This window comes from Papaver somniferum, chromosome 4, assembly GCF_003573695.1.
Source record: "Papaver somniferum cultivar HN1 chromosome 4, ASM357369v1, whole genome shotgun sequence".
Taxonomy (NCBI): Eukaryota; Viridiplantae; Streptophyta; class Magnoliopsida; order Ranunculales; family Papaveraceae; genus Papaver; species Papaver somniferum.
The window spans coordinates 54634658-54652724 of NC_039361.1; the positions used below are offsets into that span (position 1 = coordinate 54634658).

Sequence of the window (18067 nt, forward strand, 5' to 3'; positions counted from 1 at the left end):
GTAAACCAATACTATCGGCAACTACGATTTTTTTATCTGTAAATTTGTGTATTTTTTTTTTTTGGTTTGACATAATTATTGGTTAACCAAAAACCACTGGGACAAACCGAAACCAACTGGAACCATTTGGAAACCGAACCAATGGTTAATGGTTTGGTTTATATTTTTAGAAACCAATAATATTGGTTTCGGTTTTGGTTTGGCTAGAAACCGAACCAAAACCGACCATGAACAACCCTAAATGAGATGGTAAAGTAAAGCCTATAAAGAGGCAGCTGGTGAAGGGACAGAGATAGCTGACATATTCAATCATCATTTAATGCGGTAATCCTTTATCTACACGCTTGACCAAGGCACATGGAGAGAGATGAGATGGCAGAGTCTGACTGGAGAAGGCTCGCGGTGAACGGAGGTACAATCTGTACTAAGGCTGGGTAGTTCCTGAAGGAACGTGGGTCAGCTGAGGTGGCAAAGTCCGACTGGAGAAAACACGCGGTGAACTAAGGTACCATTTGTACGGAAGATATATCAGGGAACGATGGAGCCAAAGACAACATAGATATATCTGGAGCTGAAGGGGCTATAAATACCAAGCTTCACCAACAAACAAGGGCATTCAATACCTAGGAGAAGAAGATCTAGTCTTAAGCTTATACCTTTTTAATGTTTAGAACTTAAGTATTTACTTCAAATTGAGTTCTCTCTATTACTTTGGGAAGCATTTAAGATCTTTGTAACCACCACAACTTAATACAAACAATCACTCATTACCCCATGGACGTAGACATTATTCGAACCACGTAATCTCTTGTGTCTCATGATAACTTAGTAGCATTTACCTTACATTTGTGTTCTCCGTTATTATCTTGAGTATCTTTTATTACTTAGCATTGTCAGTTCAATTGAGTTATCGATACTACTTAGTATCAGATTCTCTGAGCTGTATGCATTACGTAGACTATGGGAAAATTAGTAGTCACAGTTTGGCGCTAGAAGGTTTTGCTCACCAGCTTGAGTTTTTATGTTCCTTTATTTTTCAACTTACACATCTTACTGGACGAAGAGATCTGAGAATAACAACGATGGATCTCATTTTCTAATGATCTGTTCATCCGTTATTTACGTAAGTTCTTTGAGTTCATAGACTCTAAAGACTTACAACCTTACAGATCTACAAAGTTTTCTGCAAAAACGTATTCAAAAAACGTTTAAACTTTTGTTTTGTACTAAAAACAACCTTTTCCGACTGAGTATCATTTGGATCTAAGTACCTATGAGCACTAAAGAATCTCAGTGACAATATAAGGAAAATAGATCTTACAAAGCATTTAATAACCCCTTTTCTTGGAAGATCTGACACATTTTTCAATTATTTTCAACATTTAAGGTTGTTTTTTTCAAGGGTGTCATAAGAAATTAAATACCCATATTTTCAGAAGTCATTTCTCGTAGTTTTTCTGAAAAAAAGCTGTTTAGCCGTCTTCTGTGTCAGAGCATTAATTGCTATTCTAACGAAGGCATCCAAGTAGCAAAAATTTTCATTTTTTCTATGACCTCTGGATAAGAAAAGACCGAAGGCACGCAGAAACAAAGTGATGTACCAACAAGTTCACGACCAGCGGTTACAAGAGGAAGATCTCAGAAACCATCTCAAGTGAATCAAAGGAATGAAGTAACGGAGGGGAAAAGTGAAATAGATAGAAGAACAGTTACTGACAAACCACCTACCCCTGCTGAAGGGATGGGAAAACATCGGGAGCAAAACCGCTTTACGGATTGCCGTTACCGGAGCGCCCCCATATTACGAATCCACCTGTGGCTAACGAAGGGTTACCCAGAACCTTAGCTCCTACGGGACGAGGGTTGGGAAATCTAACTCCAATCCAGCTAGATCCTGATGCTCCGGTCATAGAAGAAAGAGTGGATGACTCTGAGGACCCGGCTGACAGCACTCCTTAGGGTGGTGGAATCCACAATGAAAAACAAATGGCAGCATAGGTAGCAGCTCTGCTACTACATAACAAGGAGCACGAGGATGCAATGCACGTGATGGCTCAAGAAAACCAGATTCTGAAAGATATGCTAGATGTGCATATTGAAGGTTCCCAAACTCACCCTCCTTTGAAGAGGCGTGAGCTGGGATCTATCTCAGGAAGACGAAGGGGGATCTTAACCCACCAAAGTCTAACCCAACGGTGGGAGCCAGGAGAACACGTCACGATACAAATGAAGTGGATCCAACTTACAGACCGTAGCTATTTAGGCTATTGAAATATGATTTTGGAAGGTGACAATACTTTTTATGGTATTTGATGTCTGGCTGAAGACTTTAAAGTTAATAATTCCTTACTCATGCAACACGGTAATATCCTTCTTATTTTTTCCCTTTCCCTCGAGTGGTAACAATTTCTCCTTGTTCATTCTTTTAATTTTATCTTTAGAACATTGAGGACAATGTTAGATTTAAGTTTGGGGGTATGATAAAACTTTTTAGTTGCATTATAAACTCCAAAGCCTAGAAATTTGTGCCAATTAAGGATACACTTACCAATCTAAGTAGATGGAAGCATCTTGGTTGTAGGATTTGAGGAACCCAAAAATATAGTTTATTCATAAAAGCACATAGCTCAGGTGTTAGAAATAACATGGTAGTTTCACCTTCTCTTGGGTCGTCTTTTCACTTTCTATTTTTGTTTTTGCATTTTTTGTTTCTCTAACTGATTTGGTGGGGCAAAAAAAAAGTTGAACAAAAATAAAGAAAAATAAGTTCAATAAAGTAGACTAGACCATCAGACCAAGTGGAATAAATATTCAATAAAATCGACCACTGGTCCCCTTGTATATGCCATTTGAGTTGATCGAGAATTAGGATTATCGACGCTGGTACCCTTGTATATGTCAGCTGTGTTGATATTACTCAGACTAGTATCTCAATCCATTAGAATTCATCGAGTTTATCTTGGCGGAGACATTTAGACAGATATGGGAAACATCATTCACCTTTGTAAACATATCAACCATCTATATCCATATCTATCTTCTCATTCTATTCATGTGATTTGTTTGATTCCAGATATTGATGTCCATGTGAGTAGAGCTCTGTCAGTTATATATGAATTTTAGTATGTGAGTGCAAACTCATGTAAAACAATTGAAATTTCTCATTAGGGTACTTCCTCCTGTAGTCAATTAGAATATTCCAACCAAGGAGATTGTTTAGTGCGGTACCAAGGTTCTGCATAGGTATCTAGGGTTTGTAGTAAAAGGTTTTGTGGGTACACCTCTTATAAACCCTCTCGAGACTATAACTCAGCCACTAGGGCCACCTAAGGGTTCAAAGGCTTGTTGCACATGCTAAGTGCAATCGCGATGCCTACGACAATGAGTTAGGATTTTATTTTTTAGGTTATATTTTCTCAAGGACTAGCAAATAATAAGTTTGGGGGTATTTTGATAGACACATTTTTGTGTTTGAATTGTCCTCGACGTTTGTATTGTTAGTGCTCAATTATGATTTTTGCATTGAACTAAAAATTAGTTATATGATTTTGATTAGTTAACTGTATTTTCTCTTGATAGAGCATGTTTGCTTTAGGGTTTTGATGCTCTATGCTTGCGATTAACAACTATTCTTTTGAAAATATACATGTCTAGGCAATACTACTATAATCAAATTGAATGTTGAGTTGCATAATTATTATTTTATTAAATCACTAATATTGATCAATGGTGGAGTACTAGCCCCAATCTCTCCATAATTTTCACAACACTTTTTATTTTGAGTTTGCTAAAAACAAATTAGTTTTAAAATATGGTCTAAAATCTGCTTTAACAAGTCATGAACGAACCATATTGCTTACTACTATACAAAACTATATCAACCAGTTCTACCAATATTCCCAATATAGGTAAGAATCGATTCTACCAAGACTCCCAATAAAATCTAGGATCGGTTCTACCATGTATCCCAAAGTAGGTAAGGGCTGGTTCTACCTTGACTCTCAACATAAGTTAAGATTGGTTCTACTAGAATTCCCACCTTAGGTTCAAATTGGTCATCCAATAGATCTTCATAGAAAACCGGACCAAAACACTTATTGATATCTTTTCTATTACGAAAAAAGTTTAGTATATGTACTTCCTTTAAACATATGTAATGCAACATAAATTATGTCGATGTCGCATTTACAAAGTACAAAATATAAATGTTATATTTCGTAATTCATTATACTTCCTTGACACTTATATCATAATAATATGATCAAGTCTAATACTAGAGTATTATATATAACTTCGTATGTTATGTTTTCAATCTTAAACGACTTGAAAGTAACGATAATAATGGAAACAAGTAAAGTCGGTATCACTAACTTCAAGTGGAAGGATGATATCTTCATCATAGTCGATACATCTTCACATTCTTCGGGTATTCAAGGTACTACTTGTATGTCTCAACATTCCTAGAATTTATAGTCTAACCTAAACGAAGTTGACTCTAGTGCATTTAATCAAGAAACTCTAATTGACTTTTGATACTAAAATATGACAAGCATCCATGACATACCAACACTTGGTGGGTTCAACCGAGCAAGGTTCTAATAATATCTATTCTCATCAGACTCTATCGATGTCTATTGAAAATGAAGAAGCACCTCCCGTAGTTATCAGTCTTCTATAAGTAGTGATGACTGATTTTCATTCATGATAAAGAACATAAAACTTTATGTTTTCTCTCTTCTAAGCATCATCTGAATCTTAGTATTGTATGTTCTTGGATGGATCAAGGGTTACAAACCTTGAATCCAATCATGTTATTATAGGGCTTCATTATATACCGACGACAATATTTCATATTCCCGTTCGTAATCGCCAACTTGATTGGAAGGGTCGATATACATATATAAAATAATCGAAAGTCCTTGAAGACGGAAGTACAATATTTCTCTTAGCATTCCATCCTCTCAGTTAGCCTAGTTTTGCCAACACATCTAGGAGGAAAAATGGGTTGAATCTATGAATCTCTCTGAGGATGTTGAAACAAGCTACACAAAAAAAAGCTTTGGCCTTAGATAGTTTCCATATCGCCAGAGTGATTTGTACTACTTTACCGTTCAATCTGTTGTGGATAGTATGCATTATCCGAGCAAGAAATTGCATGACTCAATGATTAATTGTTTGAAAACGACCTGATAATATTTGAACATCACGCATTCTTGGATTTCCCTTTCTTGCTATGAACATTTGCAAAAATGTTATGCCGAAAACCCAGATCGATACGGCTTATCACCATGGATGTTCTTTATTGTTTGAAAAACATTATCTCTTTAAACAAATAAATCATATTCTTGAGTATACTTACGAGCACAAACTCTGGGAGTCATTTTTCATGATGCGAGAGAGATTAACAAGAAATTAAAATAAAATTATATGAAATTTTAGGTGTCGAAGAAGTGATTTTAGAGTTAGAAATGATTGAATTTATATGGAATGGAATTAGAGCCATTGGATGAACTCATTGAAATCCGGTCTGCTCAATCTCAGACGGTGGTTGTCTCAAGCAGAGCCGACCTCGGTCTACTCTTTCCCGATCGGCTAAGGATGATTTGATCGACTCAACTTGAGAGGAGATATTTTGAGCCTTTTGACCATTTTACCACTCCGCTGTTGAGTGGGAATGGGCAAATTAGCTTGTTTTCCCATCCCACTGGAGTTGATCTTAAGAACGACTCTAATAGCCTACCTAGATACCGCTTAAGAAGTTGTTTTCGACTTGTAGAAACAAAAAAGGTAAGAAATTGATCTGTGTATACAAATTCAAAGTTATGTCCAGAACAAAGAAATCTAACTTTCCATGAAGTAAAATGTTCTTGCTTCAGACGTATGGGATTTGTTTTTGCTTAGGGCTGTCAATAAACTTCTGAAACCCAAGATTCCTTTCCGAAAGTTCGACATCCTATAAGATTTAATCCGATTTGTCGGATTTTGGATTTCAGAACCGAATATATTATCGAACTTTACCCCTTAACCTTATCGGGACCCGATTAGGCCAATTCCATTTGGCTAAGTTCCGACATCTGATAATCCTAGAGGTGTACTAACCCCTAGGATAAAGATGTAAACTAACGAAAATTATATTCTTAGAAATTATCAGAAATTATTGGAATCTAACGTAAATTATGGGAATTTCTAACCAAATTAGTAAATTTCTAACACTTTTTTTCCCAGTTTTCTTATGTTCTTAGAAATTATCGGAAGTGATCCGAATTTATCAGATTTCCGATAAGTTAACATATCGGAATCAGATTCGAATTTTTAAATTCCGTCGAATATTATTGAATTTCGAAAATCCGATAACAGTTAGCGAATCGGAATCGGATCGGTGAAAAAAAACTAACATGGTTGCCTAAAGTCACCCCATATAAAATCTAAGGATTGCCGGTTAAAAACTTTCTATCCACACATACCACGTGCTCCATTCGTATACTTCCGATGTGATAGGGAAAATAAAATCTAATGCCACGCGAGATATCTACAGCCAATCACGTGTCACCTTTCCTTCCATTACTAACTTTGCACTCAAACTTCGAAATTTTCTCACTCCCCTGCATCACTCTCAATTCTTAACATCTCACTCTCCGTTGTTACAGATTACGCCAAACTTGAGCCCCTCTCTCTCTCTCTCTGCGTATAAGTGCCAATCAGGTGTAACGAAAAGACATTGGGTAAGTCTCTAATATCTCTTTTGATTAATTTTGATTGAGAAAATAGATTCTGGATCACTGCAATGTGTTTGATTAAATGTGGATTCAACAACTGATTGATAAGATTAGGTAAATTGAGATTTTTTTAAAGAAAACATCTGGAACATATATGCATATGTAGTGATAATTACTAAGCACAACTCAAGAGTTTAGAGCATGGAATTTGGTGGATTCACTATCAGTTGAGCTGATTCTTATGGATAGATAATGGCCAATTGAAGTTTCTTAGGTATTCCTTGAGGAATAGTGCGCCATTGACCATGACATCCATGTGTATGAGTAGTGGTTGTTATTAGAATATCCTGTACGGAGTATTACTTATGGCAAGTACGGGGTTTCTCTCCATTAGCATGCACTAGGCCTTTTGAGGAACCCCAACAATGGCGTGTAAAGTGGTGTCAGGGTATTAGTGTACATGAGGTGGGTTCTCATTGATTTTGCGCCTAAAGTGGTGGCCTAGTATCAGTGTGCATGATGAGGTGGGTTGTCACTGATTTTGTGCCTAAAGTGGTGGCCAAGTATGTGGGTTGTCACTGATGTTGTGCTTTAAGTGGTTGCATAGCAGTAGTATGCATGAGGTGGGCTGTCCTTTGATTTTGTATACATAGATTTTCATTTCTATGCCAACTTTCATGGTAGGTTTCTTCGCCTCGGAACTACCATGGGGAGCATATGTATATTGAACTTGGGAAGTTCACAACTCGATCTGAATAAGAATCAATAGAAATGAAAGACCTGAACTAAGGGTTTTTTGTCTTTGCTTATTATAATGTAAATGAAAGAGGTAGAAGGAAAAACTCAAGACTTTAACTTGATTAGGCGAGTAGATCAGAAAGGTTTGTGGTGACTAGGCTTTGTAGGCTCCGCTTCCGCTCTTTTAGTAATCGTTATATTTCATTTGCTTAACACGAATTGAGTTTCATATTGTTGGTTCCCATTATGAAACTAAATCAAGTGTTCATGTATATGATAAGCATATTATAGCAATTTTTCAATAGGAACCCATGGCCAAATAGTCATACATAGCTTTCTGCTAGACATTTTCTGTTAGTGTTCTCTTCTCTTACAATGTTATTCTCAATTATAAAAAAGAAAATGATGCTTTTCCCGTTTTAACTATTTAATATTCTCTAAAACTGATACCAGATGCTGCTGAACAGTAGTGACGCTTTGAATGTCTGATATTTCCTGTGCAATATTCTAGTCATTTCTGCAGACATCCAAATGACAAGTGTATCAAGGTAGACAATCCGAACAGGCATACTTCTGGTTAACATGATATCCTTCATAATTTGAGACTTGACGGAAATGTTTTTTTTTTTTTGGTTTTTTATGCTATTTATTCTAGATTCTGCTCACGTGTATTTTGTTATTGATAGGTGGTCTACTAATGTACATGGTTCGTGGTTTTCCTTGCATTCAAAAAAGTCGGTTTGTGAAGATATCCACAGATTTTCATTTAATGTGGTCTTTCATAATACAAGGAAAGGATTCCAAAGTTTAAGTATTCTGCATGACGCTTCTATGGGAAAACATCCCGCATGTCATCCATCACGGAGAATATCTGCAATGACTATTAGTCTCCATGACAAACTTTCATCCTCACCTCAAGAAGATGAATCAAGCATTAGTAGTGATGTTTCTCCCCTGGATTCATCAAACAAGATACTTTCACAAAATCTAGCTAGTGGAAAGGTAGAACTTCAAAGACCTCATCTCGGTTCAGGTTCCACCTAGTTGAGAACTTATTGAATAGGTACTGGTTTTGTCCAGCCACCGAACATGAAAAAACATGTTAATACATTTTGACTCTGTTCCTTAACAGCTAATTTCACTGGTGGCTGATTCTGAAAGATCGAAGCTTCTGAAGAAACTAAGTGAAGCTAATCAACACAATAGGTTCCTCAAACGTCAGGTGTTTAGCAATTCATTCAGACATTTATCTTTAATCATTCATCTAGTTCCTATTTGCACTTTGGAACTCCCCCATCTTGCTTTAGAACTTTTAAGTTTTAACTTACAAGCTTGAGGTTGGTTGAGTTGTTGAAAAACAAGAGTGGAAAACTACCATATTATTTGGGACTATTTCACTCTCTCAATAAAAAATTGGGTACTACTTTGTTTTTGCTAACATATCTTCCGATGACTTTGTTTTGCAGTTGCAGATAAAGGAAGATGCTTTAGTAGAATTTAAGAGCGGCGTTGCTGTCATGGAACTGGAAATTCAGGTTAGCCTTATTTTTTTTTGTCTTTCATATTCACCCAATCCTGGTGTGATGAGCGTTATTATCCTTACATTCTGAGCCCCCAAGACTTTTGTTTTTGCAAAGAATGACGGAGGATCCTTGAATAAGTGTCACTCTATTACTATGCCCTCCACTCAGTATCCAACGTTGGTCTATGCAGCCTAATATTCGTTAGATTAGAAGCTTGTTTAGGATACTTGTGAAAGTTACACTAATATCGAGGAGAATATGATAGTGCAAAAGAACTTGCAAATTCCTCCAATGGTTAATGGGAGAGTTTCTGTAGATTGTAAAGGCTTAAGTTGATTCAATCATCTCTTAACTCCTTAAACATCTAAACCATGATGTATTGATTTCTTCTTGTCAGGCATTGGTCGTGCTGGCAGAAGAAATAGCCAAGACTGGAATTCCTCCAGGTTCAAGAAAGATAAATGGAAAATACATTCATTCTCAACTCATTTCCAGATTAGAAGGTTTCTCCTAACTTGCACTTTTATTTTCAATTTTTAGGTGTGGATAATATGTATGTTTCATGATCCTCTCGCACTCGTTTCAGCCTATAAATTTAATGGATCCCATTTAACCGTTGTTCATGGTCTTGTATCATGCAGGTGTACACAGAAAGTTGAAGGAACAGTTAAAGGATGTGGAGGTAGTACAATCCAAGGAAGTTCACTTACACTGGAATGGCATGGCTGAGGTAACTTTGAATTCTGGTTTGTATATGCAGGTTATTATACATGAGTAATGCATTTTAAGAACATATACATTTTAAGCCTGTTCTTGTAGAAGGATAGCCTGGAATATAATTGGCTAAGCTTTTTTGTTCCAAATTTCTGTAGATCTCGATTTATGCTTGCTGAATAAAAGTTATTGATCTTTGTTCTGAAATCTAACTTACCAGACTGTTCAAGTAATGGGAACGTTTGACGGTTGGAGTCGAGGAGAGAACTTATCACCTGAATATACTGGTTCTTATACGCAATTCTCAGCAACGTTAATGCTCAGACCGGGAAGGTAAGACAACCCAAATTATTATCTGCATCTCTCACTCTCTTTTATCAAAATTAATATAAGCACATTTATGCATCTCAGGTACGAAATCAAATTCTTAGTAGATGGAGAGTGGAGATTATCCGCGGAGCTCCCAACCACAGGTGAAGGAATGATCGAAAATAACTTGTTAATAGTAGAATGAATATGTGCCAGCACCAAGGAAAGAAACGTAATTCTTTTAACCAGAGCAACTTATTACACAAATTACTTGTCCCTCTTTCCCTCTAGGCCTTTGCAGAATTGCATCTTCATAATAGGATTTGATGTGTACTTTCACATATCAAGAACTTGTAATAAATGGTTGGACATTAACCTTAATCATTGATCTCCACTTTTCTATAAAAAGGGTTATAAATTTCTTGTATAAATCAAAAGTCAAAATATAAGAGAACAGAGTTTATACAACTAAAAAAATGATGAATGTATCATCTCCTCTATACAACAAAAACAATTACATCCCTGAAATCTCAGTGAGAAGTTCATGAACTAAGCAAATGAACTTAATATAGAGTATTTAATCAAAACCTTAACCAGCAAAAAGAGAGATGTAATACTGCAAGTGCACTTGTGAAATGCTCTTTGATTTTTCTTCATCAAGGAGAATGTTGCTGACTCTGTAAGCCAACATCATTGTGTTGTTTTGAAGGAGCTGAAGGTGGTACTGGTATTGATTTTGGCAGGAACCCAAGGAAGTTATGATCAGAATGTTGAAACTTACTTGGTTTAATCCCAAAAGTTTGTGAGTTTCTTGATGACCCGTTGCACTGATCAATGAAGATGATGGTAAGCAATAGCAACCGTAATAATAATATGATTAAGCTTCTTCTACTCAGAACCATTAGTCTCTTCATATATTCTTCATAGAAGTTCTACTAATCTTAAGAGGAGAACAAGAAGATGATCAGAAGAGCTGGATCGCTGGTACCTTAATTGAGAAGCAATAAAAATGTAATGCAGATAGAGGGGGAGAGTGTAATATGTGTATGGGGATTGCAGAGCATGTGGAAGAAGAGGTGGCTTGTTTTTGAAGGAATTATGCAACAAATTTAGGGGAGAAGAGTTGAAAGATGGGGAACCAAATGCCGGGTAGTAATATATGTGCTAGATAGATTGAGAGAGTATTGCTAGATGTGCATAATTGCAGTAATAATTAATGGGGATACATGAAGATCATGAGTCCATGAAGATCTTGAATGGGGTCACTCTTCAATGAAAATAAGGAAGAGGAAGAAAAAAAAGGAGTTGGAGAAACAAATGATAGGTCTTTTCAATAAATAGAGTGAATCCTGTAAAAAATCTTCTTTGATATTCTGTAATAAAATTTACAAATGGTTAACCAGATTTCTTTTTGCTGGAACAGATCAAAATGACCATGAACAGGTGAACTAGTATAGTGTTTTGCTCTTATCAATGTCAAGTGTAAAAGGTAGCGTGTAGGTATGTTGATGTCAGGAACAGGTTAATAGTTAATCCAGGTCCAGGATATCTGTTTTGCCCCCATATGCACGTGTAGTCGTGCATTCTTTTGCAAAGTCAATAAATGAGCTGCTTTTGCTTACCAAAGGTGGAAATTATGTCTTGTGGGTTAGGTGGAATATGTGGGATCCTTATAATTAAATTCTAGTGCCATGCAAATGAAAGATGTCTATTACCCGGACATTACCACTAAATCATATGAGCACTGTTTAAGTAAAAGTTATATATTCATTTTTTTCATTTTTGCCAGAATGTTCAGATTAAAAAAATTAAAATATCATTTTTTCTGAAACAAAGTGAAGTATCGTATTAGAATTTTGTGCATATTCATTAAACATATATCTGCAACATTTGTATGGTGTGTCCGGAAAGCATCATATGTCGAAACACGGCGCGGACACTCAGTCCATGAGGAAGAATGGAAAAGAGGCAAGAAAAGGGATTCCTGGAAGTTAATTTGCTGTTATCGACAAATTAGTTAACCCATCCAATTAAACATATGTTTATAAGAAGCACCGAAATACTAAGATGGAAGCTAGATTTTTCTTTTATAAAGTTCTACTACTGACAGCTATTTAGGTTGTACAAAAGAACAATCCAAAGGGATGATGTCCATGTCAAATTATGTCCTCAAGAAAAGATGATCTCCTACACGTGAATCGAGTGAGAACAGTGGTTTGAATGAATGGAAGAGTGATTGATTTGACTGAAAAATGGAAAAAAGATTGATTTGATTGAAAGAAAGGAAGATAATTTCTATAGCAGCAAGCAAGTTTTATATTCAGTGTACACAGGATATTCATGCTTTTCATTAAATGATTAGATTTGATTAGACTTTTCTTCTCTGACAAATGGAAGCTGTTATAGTAGGTCCCGGCTCCGATGAGAACTACTTTGGCATATATGCACCCCCATGTAACCGTGGTCGCCCAAACCGGTGTATCAAGTAAATACACGCAGGTATTTTGATACGGTATTGTAACATCGTTGATATTGTCTCGTCCAACTGAAACTAGCCGATGTAGATCGAAGACCATCAAAAAGACAAATGATCCTCCTCAACAAATCGGTCAAAGTTACATTGGAGGTACATACCAAAAGATAGCTACACAATTACATAAATAGTTTGGCTTTAAAGATCGCATCCGTTTTTTGGTTTTCATCGAACATCCTAGCTGAAAATTGGTCGAGAGATATTTTGCATCACTCATGATGATTACTTGAGTACGTTTTTGATCACAACTTTCTTAACTGCAGCAAAGACTCTGGCTTCAGCTTCAACATCAAAAATCATTGCGGCACAAAATGAGGTTGTATTTGAGAAATCCCCCATCACATACCCTGCACCATTCTCAAAAATGTTTCATCAAACCTAGTGTATCTCCAGCGTGAAAAGTGTGGGTGGAGCTCCAAGTTTGCACATCAGAATCCAGAGACCACCCGTAAGATCGACCAACAGTGTAGTTAGTAGCAGATGTAGAAGAAATACAAAAAGATAATATGATAACTAACTTCATGGCGGTTTCCAAAATCCATACTTGATGGTGCATCTTCATAAATCCCCAGATAGATCTCCAGATCTCTAATTAGTAGATTTACTAGTATGTTAGTGTAAAGGCTCGATCTACAATGAAAAAAAGAAGTGAATTTACTTCTCCTTTCTACGTACATGGGCTTATTTTATATGTGTGAACTGTAAACAGCATATTCTGGAGATATCTGCATTATTTTGGTCTTTGGTCTTCCTCATGGAATTCAAATGACTGATCATAAGAACCGGTGAGTGCAGCGTATGAATCTCAAAAGCAGACAACAAAGTAAATATGTGTTCGGGTACAAAACTAACTCACTGGAAACAGAGAATGCATAGAATGTGCTAGGTCAAAAAGTTATACTACATGCATGTACATACATATATACATGATCTGGATCAGAGCCCAACCCACGAAGTCACGTGCTTAGCGTGCTGCGTGCTGTGCTGGGTTGTGCCAGAGATTCACATGTACTATGCTGTGTTGTGCTGTGGTAAGTGGCGTGTCGCGCTGTGCTGTGCCAGAAAAACATACGTGTTGTACCGCGCTGTGTTAGCACACTTATTTTATGTTTTCCAAAATAAATATTTTTGAGATATTTTAGTTAGCATAATGAAAATAAAATATCAGAAATTGGCTAAAACAATGATTCTTTTGTGAAATATGCATCAAATATGATGTATAGTGTAGTATTTTACGACGTGGCGTGCTTTCTCCGCGTGCCGTGTTATGCTGTGCCGCGTGCTGTGTTACTGTGCCTATTTGTCTGGCACAACACAACACATTAAACAAACGTGTTGTGCCCGTGCTGGACCAATCACATGCTATACCCTGCTGTGCTCGAATTTTAACGTGTTGTGATGTGCCATACACGTATTGTCCCGTCCCAATTTACACCTCCAATCTGGATGCATTAGCGAATTTGATGGAAAATAGAGCGACTGCTTAATGGATGCATCCTACATGGTCCAAGGATTTTTTGATCAAAAAAACATGGTCCACGGATTTTATGTTGAGGCTGACATGGGTTTGATCAGGCACAAGAAAAAAAATGAACGGCTGGTGGCGTTGGGGGAGCCAATTCCTACAACTGCTAAAGTGCCAACCGATCACTGGCTAATAACAAAAGTGGGGCTCATTCATTTGGGTCCTTTAGCCAAAAGACCGGCACGGGTTTTGTCCAACCAACTAGATTTTGTGCCCATACTATGCACTGGACGGACCCAAAAATCTTGACATTTCTTTTTTAAATTTTCTTAACCATATTTTTGATTTGGTGCCCGTCTCTTTAAATTTTTGATTTGGTGTGCTCGGATTCACCCCGTCCCGTCACATGAGTTTGATTCCGTAAACCTTGAAGGAAAACAAAATGACCAATAAAGGACAAATTAAGCCAGAACCTTGATGGCACAGTTTGTAAGAGATGGACGCCAATGTTGTCACAAAGTACTATGTGCTGGCTTGGACTTTCCAACAACACCCAGACTGTTCTATAAATGCTCACTTGTGTTGCCGTTCTAAGAAAATAATGTCGAATATGGGTATGTTGGTGCAAGGTCTTTATTTTAATTTTATTAGAATATGCTATTAGAATAGTAAAAAGAGAAGTGAACTCCTCTTATAGAGTGAAACACACAGCCTCCATGATCAATTTTCAAAAACCTTGCCCGTAACCTTAAGCAAGGGGTGAGCTTTTAGCTCAAATTTCTGTACGTTTGTAATTACTTTTTCTTCAATGTACCCATCTTTATTAAAATATAAAAAACCTTAAGCAAGTCACTACAACTTCATCCAACTTCATTGTCAATTGTTATTAGGACAAAACCCATGTTGCGCCTTGCCAGTGGTTAGTAGTATAAGGAGATTAAAACCATGTTTGATGCTTAGATTATATTTAACAAAATTAATCAGTTCTTATCCTATCAAGCAATCCTACCAAGCCTTACAGTTTAATATACAAATGTTCACAAATGAAGAACTTATCCTTACAAAACAATTAAGCATTCAATTTCCTGTGGTGCTAGTCTTTTCGATGGAAACCATACTTTATGCAGCTACTACATCTATAATCTTGTATTTGATTCACAAGATTATGGCCACGATTCTTCCACCATCTGCAACCAATAGATAAATTCATAATCAACAATCTTTATGATTAAGAAAAAGAATTGTGCAAAGAAAACCATAACAGTACCTGAGTTAGCAAAGGATACAGTTAGATAGGATTGTTCCAAAACAAATGAAAGACTGTTTGACAATCCAAAAGCATGTAAGAAGACCATACTTTCCTTTCAGGAGGAAGAGAAATCATCTCTATTTGGTGGCAATTTTATTTCTTCTAGAAGCTCATCATTACCCGCATGAGATTCACCTGCGTAGAAAAACGAAAAAGAAAACTTTCTTAGTTTGTTGTCAATGAGTTTCATATTGCATCACAAATTGTCCATTCCAAATTCCACTGTAACCGACTGTACCGGTGACAACAACGGTGATAATAATAAAGCATGTGCATCCCTTTTCGGTTCTTAACTGCTTGCGCGATGGTGGGACATATTTTGTATTTAGGAAAGTTCATCATTGTGCTTTTACAATGACATGATAAAGATATTAAAAGAGATAAGTTTGATTCCTACACATTAAAATAAAAACATCTAACCTTGCATTGTCCTCCAGTGTGCAGCCTCTCCGAATACTTTAAAAGTTTAAAACAGTAAGCATAAATTTGGAATTAGTCATATAAATTTTCTTTCTCTTCAAATTATTAGTTACTGAAGATTCAGAGGAAGAAGAGCAGAAATTCTCATACCTCAAACATCTGTGCAGCAAAACAACAAAAAAGCTTTAAAAAGAGATAACTAATACCTTAAAATTTTCCTTCCCAACTTATGCGTACTGCAGGATGAGTTAACTTCCATTAATATCCAAGTATCTGGATTTGCAATTTGATGACCCGTCTTACGCAAACCATCTTTTTGCTGCCCAAGGGTTAGCTTTCTGTTTGTTATTGTCCATCATATAAAGTATCTGGATTTGCAATTTGATTACCCGTCTTAAGCTATTTAACAATAACAAACAGAAAGTTTAACATAAAGTATCTGGATTTGCAAGAGAAGACAGAAGTCATATTTTTAACCATGTTTTTCTAGATTCAAAAGTTTAAGACAAAGCTCCGCCGGAAGAAAATACTATTATGATGAATGAGCAATTGTTCATTCAGGAATATTCTGTCTGCCAAGACAACTTATGAGTTATGCCAGCAGCAATAAAACAAATCCAAATGCAAGATAAAATTAGCACCAGATAAGCAAGAGACTAGAACTGGTATTTCAACATATCACCAAAATGCAAGAGGCATTGCAACCAAACAATCAATTGGTTGTTAGACACCCATTGCAAAACAAATGGAGACATTGCAGCTGGTGTTAGACCCTTGTTCAAAAATATATTAGAGATAGATATATTACCAGGACGGGACGACCTGATACTATACTCCATTCTGTGCTCCTTCTGCAATCTGTTATTTAAGCCTTATCTGAACTAGAATTTGTCAGCTCTTGCAAAGATAAATTTGTGCTACATGCTAGTTACTATAGACTGTACTAAAACCCTACCGAATTGTGAGTTCCAGAGATAGAAAATCCTCCCAAACATGCACTTTTGATCACTAATTCTAAATAACTAAGATCTCTATTAGGGTATCCTTCCATTAAGTTCAAATGGAAATGAGATCAGACTTTCGCAGTATTTTTGAAGCACAAATCTAAGAAAGAATGGAATATAACATAATGTCAGCAATTGAAGTCTATTGGATTCTTGCCCTAATTCTTCATTATCTGAACTTGAGACACTTATTCCTTCTCAGATAATTCATTTCTCGATTTGATTCAAGTCTTCAACATCAAATCCTAACTTTTCATCTGCAACTACACGTAGCAATCAACACATATCTCAGCTCCAAAATAATCAACAAACTCTAACAGAGCTTCAAATCTTCTTAGAAATTGAACCCAAAACAAAACAGATCAAATCAATACCCTGGAAATCAGTAGTCTTACTTTGATAGATTCCACGGTTTTATTGTCTTCCATCTTCAACCCTAACATTGTCCATCACCTGCAAAACCACCTGCAGGAACTCAAAATTTTAGGTTTCTTAACACTGTAGTACTCAAACGGAAATCCCGAATACAACTCAATTGATAGAGAGAAGTACCATATTTTTGGTAACTGGATTAGCGGGATTGAATAGCAGATCAAAGTTATGGCTCGATTTCTGTTGCAGAAGAAAAACTGCAGAGAAAGAGAACACAGAGAGGAAGAGGTGCGGCAGACGATTAGGGTTGTAAACTTGTAAAGACCAAAAAAAAATCACCAAGAATATTTTTTCTTTCCGTAAGAAAACAGAGATGACATTGTCAGTTTTCATGGAAGTATTGTCTACCTACCTAACGTCCAATTAAGTATTTATTATAAACCAAGTGTAAATAATTAATTAAGTGTAAATTCATACATGAGTATTGTGTATCCACGTTTTAGCTAACGATGTTACAAATGGTAAGTTAAATACAGGGTGCAAACATAATGTAATTCATGTTTTAATGTCTCGACCAATAGAATCCCGTCAAGTGTCCTTCCCAGATTTACTAATGCCCAAAACTTTAATTTAATTTAACTTAATTTAACGGTCCGCGAGTTATAACCTCAAAGGTGTCACTATCCATATACAAAAACTCCAACAAAACAAATTGTTCACAAAAACCCCATTTAATATAAACTGTCTATATTACCCTTCTAATTTATATCACCCAACAAAAACAAAAATCAACCACACTTTAATTCTTATTATATTGTCACCCCCCAACAAGAAATAAACAACTACCAATAAGTACCGCCGCCACCGATAACCACCGCCACCACTTCCGACCACCGCCGCCACCGCCACCACCTCCGACCACCGCCAACGCCACCTTCCGCCAACGACCACCGACACTGACCAC

General features: G+C 36.5%; 1 protein-coding gene and 1 long non-coding RNA gene across 5 annotated transcripts; one reads left to right on the plus strand and one right to left on the minus strand.

Annotated features, from left to right (window-relative positions):
* The first annotated feature begins 6567 nt into the window (after positions 1-6567).
* LOC113275542 (protein PTST, chloroplastic-like) lies at positions 6568-10477 on the plus strand. 2 transcript variants are annotated; one of them, XM_026525070.1, is made up of 9 exons: positions 6568-6722; positions 7908-8002; positions 8141-8456; positions 8587-8676; positions 8921-8989; positions 9375-9480; positions 9619-9707; positions 9912-10024; positions 10103-10477. In XM_026525070.1, the coding sequence occupies exons 2-9, from the start codon at positions 7986-7988 to the stop codon at positions 10203-10205; spliced, it is 903 nt and encodes a 300-aa protein (XP_026380855.1). In that variant the 5' UTR covers positions 6568-6722; positions 7908-7985; the 3' UTR covers positions 10206-10477. The 2 variants fall into 2 exon arrangements, with proteins under 2 accessions (XP_026380855.1, XP_026380856.1); XM_026525071.1 differs by lacking the exon at positions 7908-8002 and having other exon boundaries at positions 6580-6722.
* A 4441-nt stretch (positions 10478-14918) lies between these two features.
* Positions 14919-17442, minus strand: LOC113275543. 3 transcript variants are annotated; one of them, XR_003323655.1, is made up of 6 exons: positions 17284-17442; positions 17127-17196; positions 15934-16994; positions 15728-15763; positions 15266-15442; positions 14919-15185 (listed from the first exon to the last, which is right to left on the minus strand). It is a non-coding gene; the product is annotated as an uncharacterized LOC113275543 (long non-coding RNA). The 3 variants fall into 3 exon arrangements; XR_003323656.1 differs by having other exon boundaries at positions 15934-16166; positions 16536-17196; XR_003323654.1 differs by having other exon boundaries at positions 15934-17196.
* Between the last annotated feature and the right edge of the window lie 625 nt (positions 17443-18067).

Excerpts from the sequence above, each read along its gene's own strand:
- LOC113275542 (XM_026525070.1), top strand. Across the intron at positions 8,457-8,586 it reads AAAATCTAGCTAGTGGAAAG|CTAATTTCACTGGTGGCTGA; the intron begins GTAGAACTTCAA and ends GTTCCTTAACAG. Across the intron at positions 9,481-9,618 it reads ACTCATTTCCAGATTAGAAG|GTGTACACAGAAAGTTGAAG; the intron begins GTTTCTCCTAAC and ends TGTATCATGCAG.